General features: G+C 42.5%; 1 protein-coding gene across 7 annotated transcripts in view; it reads left to right on the plus strand.

The window, feature by feature from the left end:
* Positions 1-20,238, plus strand: part of fbxo16 (F-box protein 16) — a 93,025-nt gene extending 72,787 nt beyond the window's left edge. For 5 of the 7 annotated variants that reach the window (XM_059025364.1, XM_059025361.1, XM_059025366.1 and 2 more), the window contains 2 exons: positions 17,823-17,875; positions 19,005-20,238. In XM_059025364.1, the coding sequence (XP_058881347.1) occupies positions 17,823-17,875; positions 19,005-19,217 (266 nt within the window). In that variant the 3' untranslated portion in view covers positions 19,218-20,238. The remainder of the gene's footprint in view (positions 1-17,822; positions 17,876-19,004) is intronic. The other 2 variants (XM_059025365.1, XM_034018978.2) reach the window with 2 other exon arrangements.
* Positions 20,239-20,511: the final 273 nt, after the last annotated feature.

The following is a 20,511-nucleotide window of genomic DNA, read 5'->3' on the forward strand; positions in this document are numbered from 1 at the left end:
ACTGCAATTGCACTCGGGACCTCCTCCCTTTCGAGGGATTACGGTCACATCTGTGAACGACCTTTTCCAGGTCTTGGCCCTCAAACAAGAGGTAGAAACACTACTTCAAAAGCAAGCCATCCGTCTCGTAGAACACACCTCTCGAAGAGACTGGTTCTACTCTAGGTATTTCTTGGTACCAAAAAAGGATGGTGGCCTTCGCCCCATCATAGACCTGAGACACCTCAATGGGTTCTTGAGGGAGAGGAGATTCCAGATGGTCACACATCGCCACATCCTCCAGTCTGTCCGGCCGGGCGACTGGTTTATAACAGTGGACCTGAAGGACGCGTATTTTCACGTCCCTATCCATCCAGTGCACAGGAAATATCTCCGCTTCGCCTTTCAGGGGAGCGTCTTTGAGTTCTCGGTGCTGCCATTCAGCCTCTCCTTAGCCCCCCGCACATTTTCAAAGTGCATGGATGCCATCCTAGTTTCCTTGCGGCTGCAAGGGATCAGGGTGATGAATTATCTGGACGACTGGCTGATTTGTTCCCAGTCCCAGGAAGGAGCAGTAGCCCACACAGCGATTGTGACGGAGCATCTGTCGAGGCTGGGTCTCACACTCAGCGATGCAAAAAGCCAATTAACACTGGTGCAGAGTACGGTCTATTTGGATCTCCGGCTGGATTCCCTTGTATGCAAGCCTACCTGTCAGATGACAGGGTAGCTGCTATTCACCACTGCCTGGCCCTGTTTCAACCAGGGTTCACAGTGCAATTAGTGTTGTGCCAGAAACTACTGGGTCTGATAGCCGCAGCACCCTCAGCCATTCAACTGGGGTTACTTCACATGTGCTTGCTTCAAGCATGGCTCAATGCCTTTCGGCTACACCCCAAGCATGACAGACACTGTCAGCTGACAGTGTCTCGTCTGTGCTGGAAAGCGCTACGCTGGTGGAGGCAAACCCCCCACCTGAGCGAAGGCGTAAGGATGGGAGTCATTTACAACCGTAAAGTGGTGACGACAGACTCATCCAACTCTCGTTGGGGTCTGGGCAGGCAGAGGAGTCAGCGGTTCCTGGTTCTGGCCACTGGACATCCCTACACATAAACACGCTAGAGCTGAGAGCAATCCACCTCACGCTCAAACAGTTTTCTCCCTGTGCTCTGCAACAAACATGTCCTTGTCCGCACGGACAACATGTCAGTGGTTGCGTACGTGAACCACCAGGGAGGGCTTCGGTCCCCGGGGTTACACCGCATAGCCTTTCGGCTACTGATCTGGGCGCAGAGGCACCTCCTGTCCCTCCAGGCTGTACATCTCCTGGGAGTGGTGAATTGGGCGGTAGACCTCCTCTCAAGGGAGGGTTCTCATCCATCAGAATGGCGACTGCACCCTCAGGTGGTGCAGCACATTTGGGAATGCTTCGGGGAAACCCAGGTCGATCTCTTTGCCACGGCAGAGATGACTCATTGCCCCCTGTGGTTCTCCCCCCACAGCTGCGGAGGTTCACTAGGTGTCGACGACCTAGCACACAAATGGCCCAAAGTGCCTTAATACCTTACCCGCTGCTCCCAGCCTTCCTCGAAAAGGTCAGGAGAGAGAGAGCAACAGTCCTCCTGGTGGCCCCCAAATGGCGCAGGAGAACCTGGTTTTCAAACCTCTGCCCTCCCTGGGAGATCCTGCTGCTCATGGATCTCCTCAGTCAGGTGAAAGGCACACTCTGGAACTCCAACTGTGGGTCTAGCCTCTGAACGGGACCGTCTGTCCACCCTAGGGCTCTCAGACGCAGTAGTGAGTACACTGCAGAATGCTAGGGCTTTTTCCACAAGAGCGTTGTATGCCTATAAGTGGAAATATTTTCAAAACTGGTGCATGGTCGGAGGCCATGATCCCGTGTATTGCCCTATAGCAGTTATTTTACAGTTTCTGCAAGATCTACTAGAGACGGGTAAATCCCCCTCTACATTGAAAGTGTACCTAGCAGCCATATCTGCTTGCCACGACTCAGTATCCCCGGGGCGCTCATATTCTGGCGTCCCATTTTCTAAAGGGTGCTCAGCGGTTACGACCTCCTATAAAGGACGTCCTCCTCAAATGGAGGCTAGACGTGGTACTGGAGGCTCTCACGAAGGCCCAGTTTGACCGCATAGATACCATAGAGCTGAAATATTTCTCTATGAAGACAGCCTTTCTATTAGCGATCACCTCCGCCAAGCGGGTCAGTGAACTACAGGCACTGTCCATGCACAGTTCCTGAATATGCGTTTGGGACGATGGAAACGGTATCGTTACGCATGAACCCTGCTTTCCTCCCTAAGGTGATTACAGCGCTTCACTTGAACCAATCGGTGGAAGTAGAGGCTTTTCCCCTCCCTTCTCGGAGAAGTCAGATAGGAGATTAAATTCCCTCTGCATTGAGATGCTATGTTAATAGAATGAGAGCGCTGCGTCAGTCTGACCAGCTCTTTGTTTGTCATGGTGAACGGACCCGAGGTCAAGTCCTCTCTAAGCAGCGACTGTCCCATTGGATTGTGAACATGGTTTCGACTGCGTATATTATTATTATTATTATTATTATTATTATTATTATTATTATTATTATTATTATTTATTTCTTAGCAGACACCCTTATCCAGGGCCCTTATGCCGGCCTACCTCCACCTGGGAGGGTGGCCGTGTACTCAACCAGAGGTGTGGCTACGTCATGGGCCCTCTTCAGAGGTGCCTCATTGACCAATATATGTACCGCAGCTAACTGGACTACCCCGTATACGTTTACCAGGTTCTACCGACTTAATGTCGTAGATCCCTCTATGCCTTTAATAGGCAGTAGGGTCCTTGAGGTTGCACGCTCACGCCACCAACACTAGATGGCGGGAGCAAGATGTCCCTCAGATGCTGTCCGCTCATTCTCCCTCACGACAGCTCTGGTATACTTTCCCAAAAGTATTGATTTGGCGGTCATCTTTGAATTGAAAGGGAACGATAGGTTACGGATGTAACCCCGTTTCCCTGGAAGAGAAGGTGACCGCCAACCTTGTGAGGTCACATCACTTGCATTCACGGCTTCAATGCAAAAGAGACTGATGTCTCCACATAATGACTATTTATTACCTCGGTGAGGCGGGACCGAGGACGTCACTCCGCAGAGGGGCCTATCGGCAGCTTTGACATAAAATGCTCAGCGAATACCTGACAAGCAGGCATATCCCAAAAGTATTGATTTGGCGGTCATCTTCTCTTTCAGGGAACCGGGGTTACATCCGTAACCTATCAATTTTTTGGCTGAATCGGCTCATCTGCAGGATGACAGTAGGTACTGTCTTGGTATGAAGTGTGTTTTGACGGACTTGCAGAAAATAACTTGATTATGGGATTTTGCAAACCCAAACTTAAATACTGTCTTGACAAGAGAATAATTTTTAATCACAGCTCAGCTCTAATACTGATTGTGGCTTTTAGAGAGAGTTGTTTAAAAGCAGTGAAAGCTTACTGAGACTGACCGACAAATCCTCAGTTTTATGCATTAGAACCTGCATCATATAATAGTAGTACTTTATAACACAGCAGTAACGAGCAGAGGACATTAAAGGGCAGGGGTTCATTGAGAAAAAAATGTCACATTTCAAGCATTACAATATTTTTATGACTGAAAACAGGGCACTTTTGGGACATAAATGTAACAGGGTCAATAATGCCCCTTTTATCTTTCAGATATGTATTTGTAACTTGTATGTTTTATTTTTATAGTTGTACATTTAGATTTGATTAGTGCACGTTTTGTATATTATTGATTTAACACTTTGTAATTGATTTATCAGTTTTTAGTAGCTTCTCCATCCCGTTCACCTTTTATGCCTTATTGGGTATTGACTAATTTGAATAATTGATCGTTTTACGCACCTGAATATAAATAGCACCTCTTGCAAATTGGATGACTATCCTGGGGCTTTGTGTCTGTGTGTTTTTGCAGGAATGGCAACACATGTAGTGTTTGGAATGGAGAGTAAAACAAAGGAGCCTTGACTTTTCTGACGGCTGGCGTACAGCATGCTGGTTTAAACAATGAGCGTCAGTGAATTAAGAGATTTAGCTTGTGGGTAGCTGATTGGAGCCTGTTGTATGGAAAGTTGAGGTTTTTTTTATTATGAAATGCCCTTCCTTGCACAGATAACGTGTCAAATGTTTGTGGGTTTTTTGTTTGTTTGTTTTTTTACAATCATTTGTTTTATCCTGTATTTTAAGCCTGGTTAACGAACAGTACCTTTCCTAAATGCACTCAGCACTTTTTAAAAGTGCTATATATATATATACATATATATATTGTGAGCGAAAGTGCTCTATTTTGTAAGACTCTGACTGAATGTGCTATTCCAAAGACTGAGTCGGAAACAGAAATGGCGAACCAATAGGTGAGATTTTATTTACAAAGAAAACAAAAGTAGAGACAAAACTAAATATGAGCACCAAAATAAAAATTAACCCAGGTCTGGGCACTAACTCACTTTTCAAGCCCTGACTATTGATTAGGGAGTGGCTGATCCACACCCTAATAATAAAGAAGAACTGTACACACAAACATAATGCAATTAAATCCCATAAAGATTTACTTGAAGTCCACTGGTACATGCACCTTTTCTTTTCAGTCTTTTAAGTGTCCACCCGTGGTGCACTTAGTCCAGTAAATAAAAAGAAACACAGCATCTCTTTCTTGTTCCTGGGTAATCACGTTGGCTTGTCAGCCTTTCCACCATTTGAGTATAGGAATATGTATTCCGGTTGTAGAGCTTGTACTCACAGCTTGTTGTAGCGTTGCAGGTAAGTTTACATCCAACTTCAGAGCAGTGTCTTCAGTATTACTGTTCCGTCCTTTGCGTTGAATTGCGTACACCCAAACGCGTCTTTTTTTTAAACAGCGCACCTCGCTGTATTCACGTATTTCATCGTCCTTTGAAGACTGTCCCTTACAGCCTCTGCTCGCGATGTAACTGTATCACCGTACCACCGTATCACCGTTTAGTTTCGTACTAACAATATTTTCCACTCTTTGGCCCCCACAGGCACGTCCTGCTAGGATTTTCTTTATAATGCGTAAAAACAATCCAACACACAGGCCTCACTGCCGTACCACCACCAACCCTTGCTACAAAACACTCCCCTTTTATTTACCCAGAATCCCGCCGTTACAGAGCCCCTGAGTTCCAGGAACTAGGGGAATTGTAGTCTTTTAAGCGGCAGCCATTTTAAAACAAACGAAAAGGAAATCTTGTGACCAACAGTACAGTTATCGCTGTTCTTTAAATAGAAATCCCTACTATTTCTATCGGGACTAACCCCCGATAACCCACTATTTATCACATATCCTTTTCCCCAGCTCAAACCTACTGGTTGGAGCGGTTTCATCACCCTTGCTATATACCCTGGACAAACCATCTGCATTTGCATTCTTTAACCCACTTCTGTGTTCTATCTTATATTTGTATGGTTGTAATGCCAGGAACCACCTTGTCACTTTCGCATTTTTCTCTTTATTTTCCTTCATCCATTTTAACGGTGAATGGTCCGTCACTAGAGTAAATTCTCTACCGAGCAAATAATACCTTAGTGTTTCTATAGCCCAACGTACTGCCAAACATTCCTTTTCCACCACGGCATACCTTTTCTCTCTAGGTAATAACTTGCGGCTTAAATACATAACCGGGTGTTCTTCTCCGTCCACTGTTTGTGACAGCACCGCCCCCAACCCTACTTCCGATGCATCCGTCTGTACAATAAAAGGTTTTGTGAAATCTGGAACTTTTAACACAGGACCACTACACAACAGTTCCTTCACCCGATTAAAAGATTTTTCTGTCTCCCCAGTCCACTTTACCTTATTTGGTGCGGACTTCTTAATTAAGTCTGTCAGTGGAGCTGTGATGGATGAAAAGTCCTGTACGAACCGACGGTAATATCCAGCTAAGCCTAGAAATGCCCTAACCTGTTTTTTATTTTGCGGAACTGGCCATTCTTTGATAGCTTCCACCTTGCTAACTTGTGGTTTTACTGTACCCCCACCCACAATATACCCCAAATATTTGGCCTCGGACAAACCAAAAAAACATTTATCTGGATTAGCTGTTAGTGCAGCTTCTCTGAGACTTTGTACAACTGCTTGTACCCTAGCCAAATGTTCCTCCCATGTCTCTGAGAAAATCACAATATCATCTATGTATGCTGATGCATACTCTACATGGGGCCTCAGTATTTTGTCCATTAATCTTTGGAACGATGCGGGAGCTCCATGTAGGCCAAAGGGCATTACTTTATATTGGAACAGACCCCGGGGCGTTGAAAATGCAGTTTTCTCCTTAGACTCCTGGCTTAATGGAATTTGCCAATAACCTTTAGTTAAGTCTAATGTCGTTAGATATTGAGCTTTACCCAGCCTCTCAATTAATTCATCTATCCTTGGCATTGGATATGCGTCAAACTTTGATACGTTATTTAACTGCCTGAAATCGTTGCAAAACCTCCAAGTGCCGTTAGGTTTCGCCACCATAACAATTGGACTATTCCACGGGCTGGTGGATTCCTCAATTATATCTAACTTTAACATGGTTTCTATTTCTTTGTGCACATCGATCAGTTTAGCCTCAGGTATACGATATGGCCTTACTTTTACTCTTACTCCAGGGGGTGTGATTATTTCATGCTGGGTGGCCGTCGTTCTTCCTGGCAACTGGGAAAACACATCTTGATTTCTTTTAACTAGCTCTTTCACTTCTTTCCTTTGCTCCAACGACAATCCTGCACCCATATTTACAGGTGTCTTATCTATTTCACTGGCGTGTATAGTCAATACTTCGCGGTCTACCCATGGTTTTAATAAATTGATGTGGTACAATTGTTCCGGCTTACGTTTATTGGGTTGACTTATTCTATAATTCACTGGCCCTACGGCTTCAATGACCTCATACGGCCCTTGCCAATGGGTAAACAATTTGCTTTCTGGGGTGGGAACTAAAACCATGACTCTATCACCCGGATTGAAAGAGCGTGGCTTTGCCGTTTTGTTATAATTAGTAGCTTGTCTCGTTTGCGCCTGTCTCAGATGTTCCTGTACAATGGGGGTTACTTTTTCAATACGATCTTGTAATTTTATCACGTAATCAACTACATTTTTCCCTTTAGATTTTTGCTCTTCCCAGGTTTCTTTTGCAATATCAAGTATACCTCTTGGTTGTCTCCCATATAAAAGTTCGAATGGTGAAAACCCGGTCGACGATTGTGGGACTTCCCTTATGGCAAACATGAGATATGGTAGCAATAAATCCCAATCCTTACCGTCATGACTAATTACTTTTCTTAACATTGATTTTAGCGTTTTATTAAATCGTTCAACTAATCCGTCCGTTTGTGGATGGTAAATCGAGGTACGAATAGGTTTTATATGCAGCGTGCTACATAATTCTTTCATTAACCGATTAACAAATGGTGTGCCCTGGTCTGTTAATATTTCCTTTGGAATCCCCACCCTTGTAAATACCTGTACCAATTCTTTAGCAATAGTTTTTGATGCAATATTTCTTAAGGGAATAGCTTCAGGATAACGTGTGGCATAGTCCATAATCACCAGAATATATTCGTGTCCTCGAGCCGATTTGCTCAAAGGCCCTACAAGATCCATAGCAATCCGTTCAAATGGGATGTCGATTATGGGCATAGACTCTAGGGGTGCTCTTAAATGGGGTCGAGGACTTGCCTTCTGGCATTTTGGGCAAGATTTGCAAAACTGTTCTACGTCCTTTCGGATCCCTAACCAATAAAATCTTTGTAAGATGCGCTGAAGTGTCTTCTCCCCCCCTAAATGAGCTCCGAATAAATGGTTGTGTGCTAATCTCAAAACTGAATTCCTAAACTGGGGTGGTACCAGTAATTGTTCTTCCGGGTTTTCATTAATAATTGTATTTCTGTAAAGTAAATCATTTTTTACTACAAAGTGTTCCTGTGGATTAATGATTGCATTTTCTACCAGTGTTCCATTTACTGATACCACCTGTCGCTTTACATTGACTAATGTCGGGTCGTTCTCTTGTGCCCGAGCAAACTGGTCGCTGTTAGGAGAAAAGGATTCATCCCAGCTACCTGCTTCTTCCTCTGTTTCTATCAATGGTACTGGTGCTCTTGTTTCTGCTAATATGTCGTCTACGGTGCACTGTGTTGCCACCCCTTTCCCGACTCGTTTTGTACTCTGCGTGACTAAGACGTGTGTGACTGGAGCCCCTCTCCTTTTCTCTCTCTGACGCTGCTTTCTAGTTTTTAATATTTTTCCGGTAAAACTTTCCTCAAAAAAACACTCTGTATTGGCAAAGGGAAACAGTTTTACTACACTTTCAGGAGATTCTAGGTCCCTCTCTTGCTTTATTTCGGGATTAACCAATTCCCCGTTTAACTGCACCAAGTCTTCAAACCCTGGAAAATCTCTACCAAGAATTACTGGGTGAGGCAACCTGGGGATTACCCCTACTCTCATCTCTTGTTTCACTTCCCCACAAACTACTACAACCTGAGTAGTAGGGTAATATTTTACATCCCCATGGATGCAAGTAACGCCAGTTTTTAGATTCGTAGTCAATAGGCAGGGGTCTACAAACTCAGCTGACACTAAGGTAATTGCACTACCTGAATCCACAAGGGCGTTAGTTGTGTTCCCGTTAACCATTACAGAGACTAAAAAAGGATACTTCCCTTGGGGTGAGCTAGCCACAATAATACTTCCACAAAAATTATCATTAACATTACATTGCATTGGTTCCTCACTCTCAGTGCAATTCTTTGCAATATGTCCTAATTTTTGACATTTGTAACACCTGATATTACTATGGTCAAATCGATACATTCCACTATTTCCCTGGTACCCACTCCCAAAGTCATTGTCTCTGTATTGTCCCTTCACAGTCTGTGACCGCTCCTCTACCCTCTTAAAGCCCTCTGCCTTACCCAGTCGTGGGCTGCTGCGTTGTCTCCATCCTGGGTTGGTAGAGGGTTGCCGAGCCAAATCCTCGGCGGCGAGTTGTCGTTCCACCAAAGCGACAAATTCGTCAATAGTAGAGGGGTCTCCCTGTCCCACCCATTTCCGAAGGTTTGCAGGCAGTGACCGTAGATAACGATCCATCACTAGTATCTCTACTATCCGGGATGCAGTGTTGACTTCTGGCTTTAACCACCTGTTGGCCAGATGGATCAAGTCGAACATTTGAGATCGAGGGCCCGTACCACTGCTGTAGTTCCACGCATGGTATCTCTGGGCTCTCAAGGCTGTTGTGACCCCTGCTCGAGCCAGGATCTCTGATTTTAATAGTTGGTAGTTGTCTGCGTCGCTTTGCTTTAGGTCATAATAGGCTTTCTGTGCCTCGCCTATCAAGAAGGGCGCCAGTATCCCAGCCCACTTGACCTTGGCCCACCCTTCTCTAGCTGCAGTCCTCTCAAACGCCAGGAGGAACGCCTCAATATCATCTCCCTCTGTCATTTTCTGGATCACATGTGTGGATCGAATTGGCACACTGCTGAGTGGCTGTTGGCTCCCCTGAGCCAAGTGCTGCATTATGGCCGTTCGCTCCTGCCGAGCTTCATTCAACTGCTCCTGTATCAGTCGGTTGCTTTCTTGTTGCGTCTGCGCCAACATTTTGAGTACCTCAGCCAAATCCGCCATTTTTTTTTTTTTTTTTTTTTTTTTTTTTTTTTTTTTTCAGTTACTCAATCGTTATAGCACTGGGAGTCTTGGTGGATATGTTGACTTAGCGTTCAGTCAGACAATCCCACTTCTAACACCATGTGTGAGCGAAAGTGCTCTATTTTGTAAGACTCTGACTGAATGTGCTATTCCAAAGACTGAGTCGGAAACAGAAATGGCGAACCAATAGCTGAGATTTTATTTACAAAGAAAACAAAAGTAGAGACAAAACTAAATATGAGCACCAAAATAAAAACTAACCCAGGTCTGGGCACTAACTCACTTTTCAAGCCCTGACTATTGATTAGGGAGTGGCTGATCCACACCCTAATAATAAAGAAGAACTGTACACACAAACATAATGCAATTAAATCCCATAAAGATTTACTTGAAGTCCACTGGTACATGCACCTTTTCTTTTCAGTCTTTTAAGTGTCCACCCGTGGTGCACTTAGTCCAGTAAATAAAAAGAAACACAGCATCTCTTTCTTGTTCCTGGGTAATCACGTTGGCTTGTCAGCCTTTCCACCATTTGAGTATAGGAATATGTATTCCGGTTGTAGAGCTTGTACTCACAGCTTGTTGTAGCGTTGCAGGTAAGTTTACATCCAACTTCAGAGCAGTGTCTTCAGTATTACTGTTCCGTCCTTTGCGTTGAATTGCGTACACCCAAACGCGTCTTTTTTTTAAACAGCGCACCTCGCTGTATTCACGTATTTCATCGTCCTTTGAAGACTGTCCCTTACAGCCTCTGCTCGCGATGTAACTGTATCACCGTACCACCGTATCACCGTTTAGTTTCGTACTAACAATATTTTCCACTCTTTGGCCCCCACAGGCACGTCCTGCTAGGATTTTCTTTATAATGCGTAAAAACAATCCAACACACAGGCCTCACTGCCGTACCACCACCAACCCTTGCTACAAAACACTCCCCTTTTATTTACCCAGAATCCCGCCGTTACAGAGCCCCTGAGTTCCAGGAACTAGGGGAATTGTAGTCTTTTAAGCGGCAGCCATTTTAAAACAAACGAAAAGGAAATCTTGTGACCAACAGTACAGTTATCGCTGTTCTTTAAATAGAAATCCCTACTATTTCTATCGGGACTAACCCCCGATAACCCACTATTTATCACAATATATATATATATATATATATATATATATATATATATATATATATATATATATATATATATTTTTTATTTATTTATTAGCAGACGCCATTATCCAGGGCGACTTACAGTCGTAAACAAATACATTTCAAGAATCACAGTACAAGTAATAATACAATTAAGAGCAAGATAAATACAATGACTTTGGTTCTAGCAAGTACAAGTACGACAAAATACGATTCAATAATGGAGCAGATAACAATGTCAGTGATAGTTACATCAGGATATAATTAAATACAAAATACTACAGATTAAATAACACTTGACAGATTACAGTACTCTGAAGTACAGGATTAAATGCAGTAAAATAGGGGGCAGAGAAGAGCAAGTAAAGCACATTTAAGGAAGAGTGATAAGTGTCCCAGGGGAAAAACAGGAGTTCTACAGGTGCTTTCTGAAGAGGTGAGTCTTGAGGAGGCGCCGGAATGTGGTCAGGGACTGGGCAGTCCTGACATCTGTAGGAAGGTCATTCCACCACTTCGGGACGAGGGTGGAGAAGGAGCGGGCTCTCGAGGCAGGGGAGCGTAAAGGAGGTAGAGCCAGTCTTCTAGTGCAGGCGGAGCGGAGAGGTCGAGTGGGGGTGCAGGGAGAGATGAGGGTCTGGAGGTAGCTGGGTGCAGTCTGGTCAAGGCATCTGTAGGCTAGTACAAGAGTCTTGAACTGGATGCGAGCGGTGATCGGGAGCCAGTGGAGTGAGCGGAGTAGTGGAGTTGCGTGGGAGAAGCGAGGCAGAGAGAACACCAGGCGAGCAGCGGAGTTCTGGATGAGCTGGAGCGGATGGGTGGCGGACACAGGGAGGCCAGCCAGGAGGGAGTTGCAGTAGTCTAGGCGGGAGAGAACCAAGGCCTGGACCAGGAGTGGGTGGCGTAGTTGGTGAGGAAGGGTCGGATTCTTCGGATGTTGCTCAGGAAGAATCGGCAAGTGCGTGCCAGAGTGGAGATGTGCTGGGAATAAGAGAGGCAGGGGTCCAGGGTGACTCCGAGGTTCTTAGCTGAGGAGGAGGGAGAGAGTGTGGTAGATTCCAGAGGAACAGAGATAGAGAGATCAGAGGAGGGGGAGGAGGAGGAGGGAAAGAAAAGGAGGTCAGATTTAGAGAGGTTGAGTTTGAGGTGATGCGAGCGCATCCAGGAGGAGATAGCAGACAGACAGGTAGAGATACGGGAGGGGATGGTGGAGTCAGAGGTGGGGAAGGAGAGGAAAATCTGAGCATCATCAGCATAGAAATGGTATGAGAAACCATAGGATGCGATGAGGGGGCCCAGGGAGCGGGTGTAGAGAGAGAACAGGAGAGGACCCAAGTCTACAGAGAGTTGTGAGAAGGAGTCGATAGGAGGGAGATGAGAGAGAGCAGTGGAGGCAAGGACAGAGGGGGAGAGAGAGCGGAGGTTACGGCGAGAGGTGACAGCGGGTGTAGGAGGAGCAGGGAGAGAGGGAGAGAAAGAGAAAAAGAGATGAAATAGTGATCAGAGTGGTCCAGGGGGGTGACAGAGAGGGTGGAGGGGCAGCAGGCCCTGGAGAAGGTGAGGTCCAGTTGACTGCCAGCTTTGTGGGTAGGAGGGGATGGAGAGAGACAGAAGTCGAAGGAGTGAAGGAGAGGGAGGAATCCGGCAGAGTGGCTGGGGTTGGATATTGAAGTCACCTAACAGGACAGTTGAGGTAGACAGAGAGGGGAGGGAGGAGAGTAGATAGTCAAGTTCATCTAGAAAGTGAGCGGGAGGTCCAGGGGGACGGTACAGTACAACTAGCAGGAGTTGACAGGGAGAGGTTAGTTGGACTGCATGAAATTCAAAGGTATTAACAGAGAGTGAGGAGAGGTCGGAGGGGACAGAAAAGAGTAAGGAGGGAGAGAGGAGAAGACCAGTCCCACCTCCCCGTCCAGTGAGACGCGGGGTATGGGACAGTACATAGAGAGAGGACAGGGCGGCTGGAGTTAGCGTTATCAGGGGACAGTCAGGTTTCAGTGAGAGCAAGGAAATCGAGAGAGAGGTGGGAGGCAAAGGCAGAGATTAAATCAGCTTTGTTAGCAGAAGAGTGACAGTTCCAGAGTGCACCAGAGAGTGTGCGGGAGGGGGGGAGAGGCAGAGGGATGAGGTTAGAGGGGTTGGAGGAGCAGCGGCGGAGAGAGGGCAGAGGACGAGGGCAAGAGGACAGAACAGGGATGTGAGAGACAGTCATAGCAGGACAGGCGAGACAAATAGGTACAGTGGGAGCGGTGGGGTGGAGGGTACAGACCTGACTAGTAGATGGCATCTTTCAGAGCGCTGTTAGGTTCGGATCTATTCGAACAGCGTCTCGGCGCAGGCCTCGCCTCGCTTGACTCCCACAGCTAGACTCCCGGCTCTTTTGTTGAGGCTCTTCGGTTTGCTGGCGCTTCGTGTTGGCGCACAAATAGCCTGCCTGATTAATATAACAGCTATCTTGCCTCAGACGCTGGTTACCTGTAGACTCCCACAGCTAGACTCCTGGCTCTTTTGTTGAGGCTCTTCTGTTTGCAGGAACTTACCTATCTGCCTCAGACCCTCGTTATCTGTGGACTGACCACTAGTAGATTCCCACACTTAAATAGGTTTCACCTCACTTTGCAAGGGAACTGGCACAGCTACTAACTGCTCTAAAGACAATACTTTCACACACTTCAATGGGATCACACCACTACAGGTGGCTGTGTGGAGACCAATCCAAATGCAAACAACCTCTATTCAAGTTAATTATCCACCCTCCCTGGTACTATTACAAATTGCAAATCAACCTCTATTCAAATAACCACACTACCTGGTATTAATCACATACACACACTCCTCCCTAAATTGAAACACCAACTTAATAATATTGCAGTTTGCACTGTGGCGTTTTGATAAATCTTAATTATGGAAAGTCTAATTGACCACTTGTATATTTTAACAATGTGTTGTTGCTACTTTCAATAAAAATGTTCTCATTGCTTTTATATGTATCTTTCGACTCTGTGTTGTTGTTTCTTTGTTTGTTTGTTTTTTTCTTGGTGACATTGTTTCTCGTATTTAATAAAAAAAATCGTATCCGAATAAAAAGAACCTGATCATGTATCTAATATTCTGTGCTTTATCGCACTGAACTTGCGTAGTCGCGCTACATAATAAAAATATAACCAGTGGTGCAGTGCTATATTTAGAAGTGAGGGGTCGCAATTATCTACAGGCCCCCCACACTCTCAACCCTACCACGTCACCTGCAGTCCCCGTTTCCCCATACACTCAACAGAACCACAGTTTATCACTAGTAGTTATGGTATTTAAAAGGGCTAACAAGTGCACCAATTGATTACAAATTCAGATAATCAGGTATTGAGGTATTATTGTAAAGCAACTAGACTCACAGATATTTATATTAAAAATAAATAAACAAATACTGTAGATATTTTCACAACCAGTTTCATACACTAATGCAGATGTGATTAAAACGCCTTCATTATTAATATTAATACTATGCGTAACACTCCCTGACTCCCCTGTCTCGTATATTGATTGTTTGGTCCAGAATCAGCTCATCTCACTGTCCTATTGCAGCCGCTTAAGTGCTAATAATACTGAGGTTTTGAAACAGAAGTGCATCAGTTTGCAAAAAAAGATGTGCAAGGTCCCAGGTACCCTTTATTTGTTTGTTGCGATTGAGTTTTATCTTTTAAATAAATGTTTAGCTTATTTTAGCTACATTATTTCTTATATATGGGTCTAAAAATAAGCACTGTTCCAATTATTACATCTAATTTTAAAATGCTGACACCTTAGCACAGCTATAATACAGGTTCCCTTCACCTCTTTTTTCATTATTTATCTCTCAAGGGTTTCTTAAGTTTATTGCATTCTTTGCTTATTTGTATGGGTTCTACACATGTATATCTCCATATATTAACAACAGGAGCAAAACAGTTAAATATTCTACACGTGAAGTACGGAAGCGGTGCTCTCCCTGCCGAAGAGAAGTGGAGGAGCGGTGCCCCCCGCGACCCCCCAGCACTATACCCCTGAATATAACCTTGTGTTTTGTAGTCCCTCTGACCGCGTGGGTGTTACAGAAGGGCAGGAAGGCAGGGGCTTAGGCCAGTTACTTATTCAATTTGTGTTATTGGCCAACTTAAGAACATAAGAAAGTTTACAAACGAAAGGAGGCCATTCAGACCATCTTGCTCGTTTGGTTGTTAGTAGCTTATTGATCCCAGAATCTCATCAAGCAGCTTCTTGAAGGATCCCAGGGTGTCAGCTTCAACATTACTGGGGAGTTGGTTCCATACCCTCACAATTCTCTGGTTGCTCTTCTTTGCACTCTTTCTAGAGCAGCAATATTCTAGGTGAGGTCTTACTAATGCATTGTAAAGTTTTAACATTACTTCCTTTGATTTAAATTCAACACTTCTCACAATATATCCAAGCATCTTGTTGGCCTTTTTTATAGCTTCCCCACATTGTCTAGATGAAGACATTTCTGAGTCAACATAAGCTCCTAGGTCTTTTTCATAGATCCATTCTTCAATTTCATTATCTCCCATATGATATTTATAATGCACATTTTTATTGCCTGTGTGCAATACTTTACACTTTTCTCTATTAAATGTCATTTGCCATGTGTCTGCCCAGTTCTGAATGCTGTCTAGATCATTTTGAATGACCTTTGCTGTTGCAACAGTGTTTGCCACTCCTCCTAATTTTGTGTCATCTGCAAATTTAACAAGTTTGCTTACTATACCAGAATCTAAATCTACATTTATGTAGATTAGGAATAGCAGAGGACCTAATACTGATCCTTACCTCACTCCATTTTGAGGTTTCTCCTCTAATCAGTACTTTCTGTTTTCTACATGTTAACCACTCCCTAATCCATGTGCATGCATTTCCTTGAATCCCTACTGCGTTCGATTTGAGAATTAATCTTTTATGCAGGACTTTCTGGAAATCTAAATAAACCATGTCGTACGCTTTGCAATTATCCATTTGATGCTGCGTACTCAAAAAAATCAAGCAGGTAGGTTAGACACGATCTCCCTTTCCTAAAGCCATGCTGACTGTCTCCCAGGATATTGTTCCCATATAGGTAATTTTCCATTTTAGATCTTATTATAGTTTCCATAAGTTTACATATAATAGAAGTCAGGCTTATTGGTCTTGTTACCTGGTTCGGTTTTGTCTCCCTTTTTGTGGATCGGTATTACGTTTGCAATTTTCCAGTCTGTCGGTACAACCCCTGTGTCAAGAGACCGTTGCATGACCTTGGTTAGTAAATAACTTTGTAAATAACTTTTTTCATTTGTTTGAGTACTATTGGGAGGATCTCATCCGGCCCAGGGGTTTTGTTTATTTTAAGAGCTCCTAGTCCCTTTAACATTTCTGCCTCTATTATACTAAAGTTATTTAAAACTGGATAGGAACAGGTCGACATGTGGGGCATGTTGTCTGTGTCCTCCTTTGTAAAAACTTGTGAAAAGTAATCATTTAATATATTTGCTATTTTTTTTCTTCGTCTATGATTTTGCCATTTGTGTCTCTTAGACATTTAACCTCCTCATTGAATGTTCTCTTGCTATTATAATATTGGAAAAACATTTTAGAATTGGTTTTAGCCCCCTTAGCAATATTGATTTCTATCTCTCTCTTGGCCTTTCTAACTTCCTTTTTGAATTGTGTTTGCAGTTCCAAGTACTCTTTCTGTGTACTTTGTTTTTGGTCCCTTTTAAACACTATAAAGTGCCTTTCTTCGCTGAATGTTTTTTATAATTGATCTATTGGCCATTTTGTTTTAGATTTATATTTGTCTACTTTTGGGATGTAATTGTTTTGCGTCTCTAGTACTACATATTTAAAAAAAACAGCCATCCTTTTTCTGTGGATGTTTTCTCTATTTTACTCCAATCTACTTCTGTTAGTCTCTGTTTCATACCTTCATAGTTTGCTTTTCTAAAATTGTAAACCTTAGCTTTAGTCATTACTTTTGGGTTTTAAAAATCACTTCAAATTAGACCATGTTGTGGTCTGAGTTTGCCAATGGCTGTCTGACCTCTGTTTTAGTTATTCTGTCTTCGTTATTTGAAAAGACTAAATCAAGGCATGCCTCCCCTCCAGTCGGTGCCTTGACAAATTGCGTTAGGAAGCAGTCATTTGTCATTTCCACCATTTCAATTTCATCTGTCGTGCTCCCCACCAGGTTTTCCCATTTTATATGGGGGAAGTTGAAATCCCCCACAAGTATGACGTCTCCTTTGCTACACGCATTTCTAATGTCATTGTATAACAGATTATTTTGCTTGGCGTCTGAATTCGGCAGTCTATAGCATGCTCCTATTATTATGCCCTTTGAATTTTTGTCCATTATTCTGACCTATATTGATTCTGCGTTGTTTTCTTCGTCCAGATTTAACACCTGGGCTTCAAGACTATTTCTTATGTATAGAGCTACACCTCCCCACTAATATTATATTCGTCTCCATCACTCTCAGACAACCAAGTTTCTGTAACACCTATCACATCGTAGTTAATTGTTAGTGCAGTAACTTCAAGTTCTAACATTTTGTTTCTGAGACTTCTAGCATTTAGATAAATATATTTAATGGATGTCTGAGTTGTTGCCCTTGTTTTGATGTGGTCTTCCTTCTGTTTTTTTGTTCTCTCCCCCCTTCCTTTCTAGTTTAAATGCTTCTGAATCTCCTCAAGGATCCTTTCTCCAAGTAGATTGGTTCCCTTTTTGTTTAAGTGCTGTCTGTCCCGCCTATATAGATAGTCCTTGTTGTAGAATGTGCTCCAATGTTCAAGAAAGGTGAAGCCTTCCTGTGTGCACCATGATTTCAGCCATGCATTTTGATTGTGTATTTCCAGCTGTCCATATGATCCTTTGTAAGGTGCCAGCAGTATCCCAGAAAATACCACAGTTTTGATCTTGTCTTTTAATTTCCTTCCTAGCTCTCTGAATTTGTTTTGCAGGGATCTTGGCCTGTCTCTCCGTAATTGACGCTGCGTGCGATATATCTTATACAGTAAGCTTGCACTGGCGCGGCAATAATTGCAGAGGACTTAGGCAAAACAAAGCTTTATTTAACTGTCACCATTCCAAACAGGTTATCAGTCACATTTTACTACTACTAAAAATAATAATAATATGAACTTATATATGATCAACAGTCACTTTTTTTGCACAGTTTGCATTCAACTTTTATTTTTTGGTCGCCTGGGCATTTAACAAAAAAATCCCTAACAGCAGAGAGATTGAGACATTTCTTTCAATGTCTATGCTATACAACGCTGTCGAGATGGCGAATGAAGAAATTAAAGGTTTGTCTCTGGATAACATGAGCTGGAGCGGTGAGGGGCGAACAGTGCCCCCGACCCCCTTAGTGCATTGGCATAATATACCCTGCTCCAATAAACGGCAGCAACGCCATATAGAATCGCTATGTATAACGATTTGATAGCAGATTTTAATAACTTAACTTTTGTTTAAGTAATTATTATTATTATTATTATTTATTTCTTAGCAGACGCCCTTATCCAGGGTGACTTACAATTGTTACAAGATATCACATTATACATTATTTCACATTATACAGATATCACATTATTTATTTATTTTTACATACAATTACCCATTTATACAGTTGGGTTTTTACTGGAGCAATGTAGGTAAAGTACCTTGCTCAAGGGTACAACAGCAGTGTCCCCCACTGGGGATTGAACCCACAACCCTCTGGTCAAGAGTCCAGAGCCCTAACCACTACTCCACACTGCTGCCCTAAGTAATATGCATTATACAAATCAAAAGATCGAATTTTGCATGTGAGTGACATTTAATGTGTGATTTATAGTATTCACACATTATCAAACAGTTTCTCTTTATAGAGAAAAAAAAAACAGTGTGTGAATGCTGCCTGACGAACCTTCGAAGATTTAAAACTACCTTTGAAAAACTGCCTAGCAAACAAACCTTTGAACACAGCCCCAGTAATAAGACAATAATATAGTAATAAGACACACTTTTAATTTAATAATACAATTATACACATCATGAGGAAATTAGAAACCTGGTAAAATGTTGTATTATATTTGTATTTCATTTTTTCTTATGACTATCCTGTATAATATTTAAATTATTTTTTTATGTTTTTGTAGCAGCACCGCTGTTTGAGAGCCAGCCATGGCAAGTACTTCCATCGGAACATGGATCAGATCAAGAATAACAACCAGGCACTTAGAAGAGTTTGCCCTCCTGGTAGGCTTGAGGACTATAATGAAAATGCCAATAATAATAATAATAATCGGTATGCATACAGGTGGCATTTATACAGAGGTACACAGTATTTACATCTTCCTTTTCATTTCTGACATTCATCAGGTAGACAATATTTCTTAGTGTGGTAAACCGCTTGTATTGAGAATTATTTTATTATATAGTACATAGGGCCTACGTATACATATTTTTGATATCAAAGTATCAAAAAAAAAAAATAGTCTGTCTTTTGGAACCACTGTATATTCTGTAAAACACACAGTAGCAAGTGGAGACTTATCCCTCCGGACTAGAGTACCCCTGATTAGTAAACTATACAGAACACTATACATTTAAAAATGTGTTAATTGAATTGTTGACAAATATTCCATCCCAGCATATATTTATGTTTACCAACCCCTATGCAACCTTTGCACTAGTTGTTAAAATATACAAAATAATGTGCTTATATGTACATTCTGTTATTAATGTTATCAAAAGCTGTGTTGTTTCTTAATAATTGTTAATATAAAGCTTTTGCACTTCAACAAAACCTTATTAAATCTGGAAACAGACAACTTGTGTAATGGGACAGGGGAAAATGGAAATATATCAAGTGTACTCTTAATTTAGTACCAATAAAGTAGCTATGGAATATTTTTTTTATTGCTATTAGGACATTATGTTTGTGTTTCAGATGTGATGCTGAGCTCTGTTACGCTGTCTGATGTGCCTGCAGGTCATATTTGATTGTATCTATTTAAGAAGCAATTGAATCAACTGGAGGACATTTGTCGATAAAAAATACTCTACACAAGAATTTACAATTGTAGCACAAATAGATTTATACTTTTCATTTGAGTAAGCATAAATACAGTCAAACCCTTTTCATATCAGTTCTAACAGTTAACTTTATCAAGAGGATAAGGTTACAGGATATATTCCTTTTTTTTACTAAGTGTCACTCTACACATAATGCAATATATGTATTGACTGGAAAGATTACAATTCTGGACATTAATATATTTCCCCTTAGTACTACATGTTAAATACCGGTATCTAATGCGATAGTTTAATCTTCATAGTGTTGTACTGCATTCTTTTTCAATTATAAACAATTTTACCTTACCTGAAAAAGCTTTTGTGTTGTTATTTGCTGTTCTCTCGTTTTCCCATTTCGGAGAGGATCTACCTTCTGCTGGGTTACTGAAGTGAATCCCTTGTGTGTTTTCGATTAAAAAAAAAAATCCAGCAAAAGTGCATCTTAAAAACAGCACCGACTTGTTTTCAAGACTGCAAGAATCAAGATTGACTTGGACACCGCAATAAAAGTAACCCGTCATTCAAATACATGTACTGCCACATTGTCAATGGAGGTGAACAACATTCAGGTTAGCTTTTTTCTAAAAT

The sequence above is a fragment of the Acipenser ruthenus genome, chromosome 6, assembly GCF_902713425.1.
Source record: "Acipenser ruthenus chromosome 6, fAciRut3.2 maternal haplotype, whole genome shotgun sequence".
Taxonomy (NCBI): domain Eukaryota; kingdom Metazoa; phylum Chordata; class Actinopteri; order Acipenseriformes; family Acipenseridae; genus Acipenser; species Acipenser ruthenus.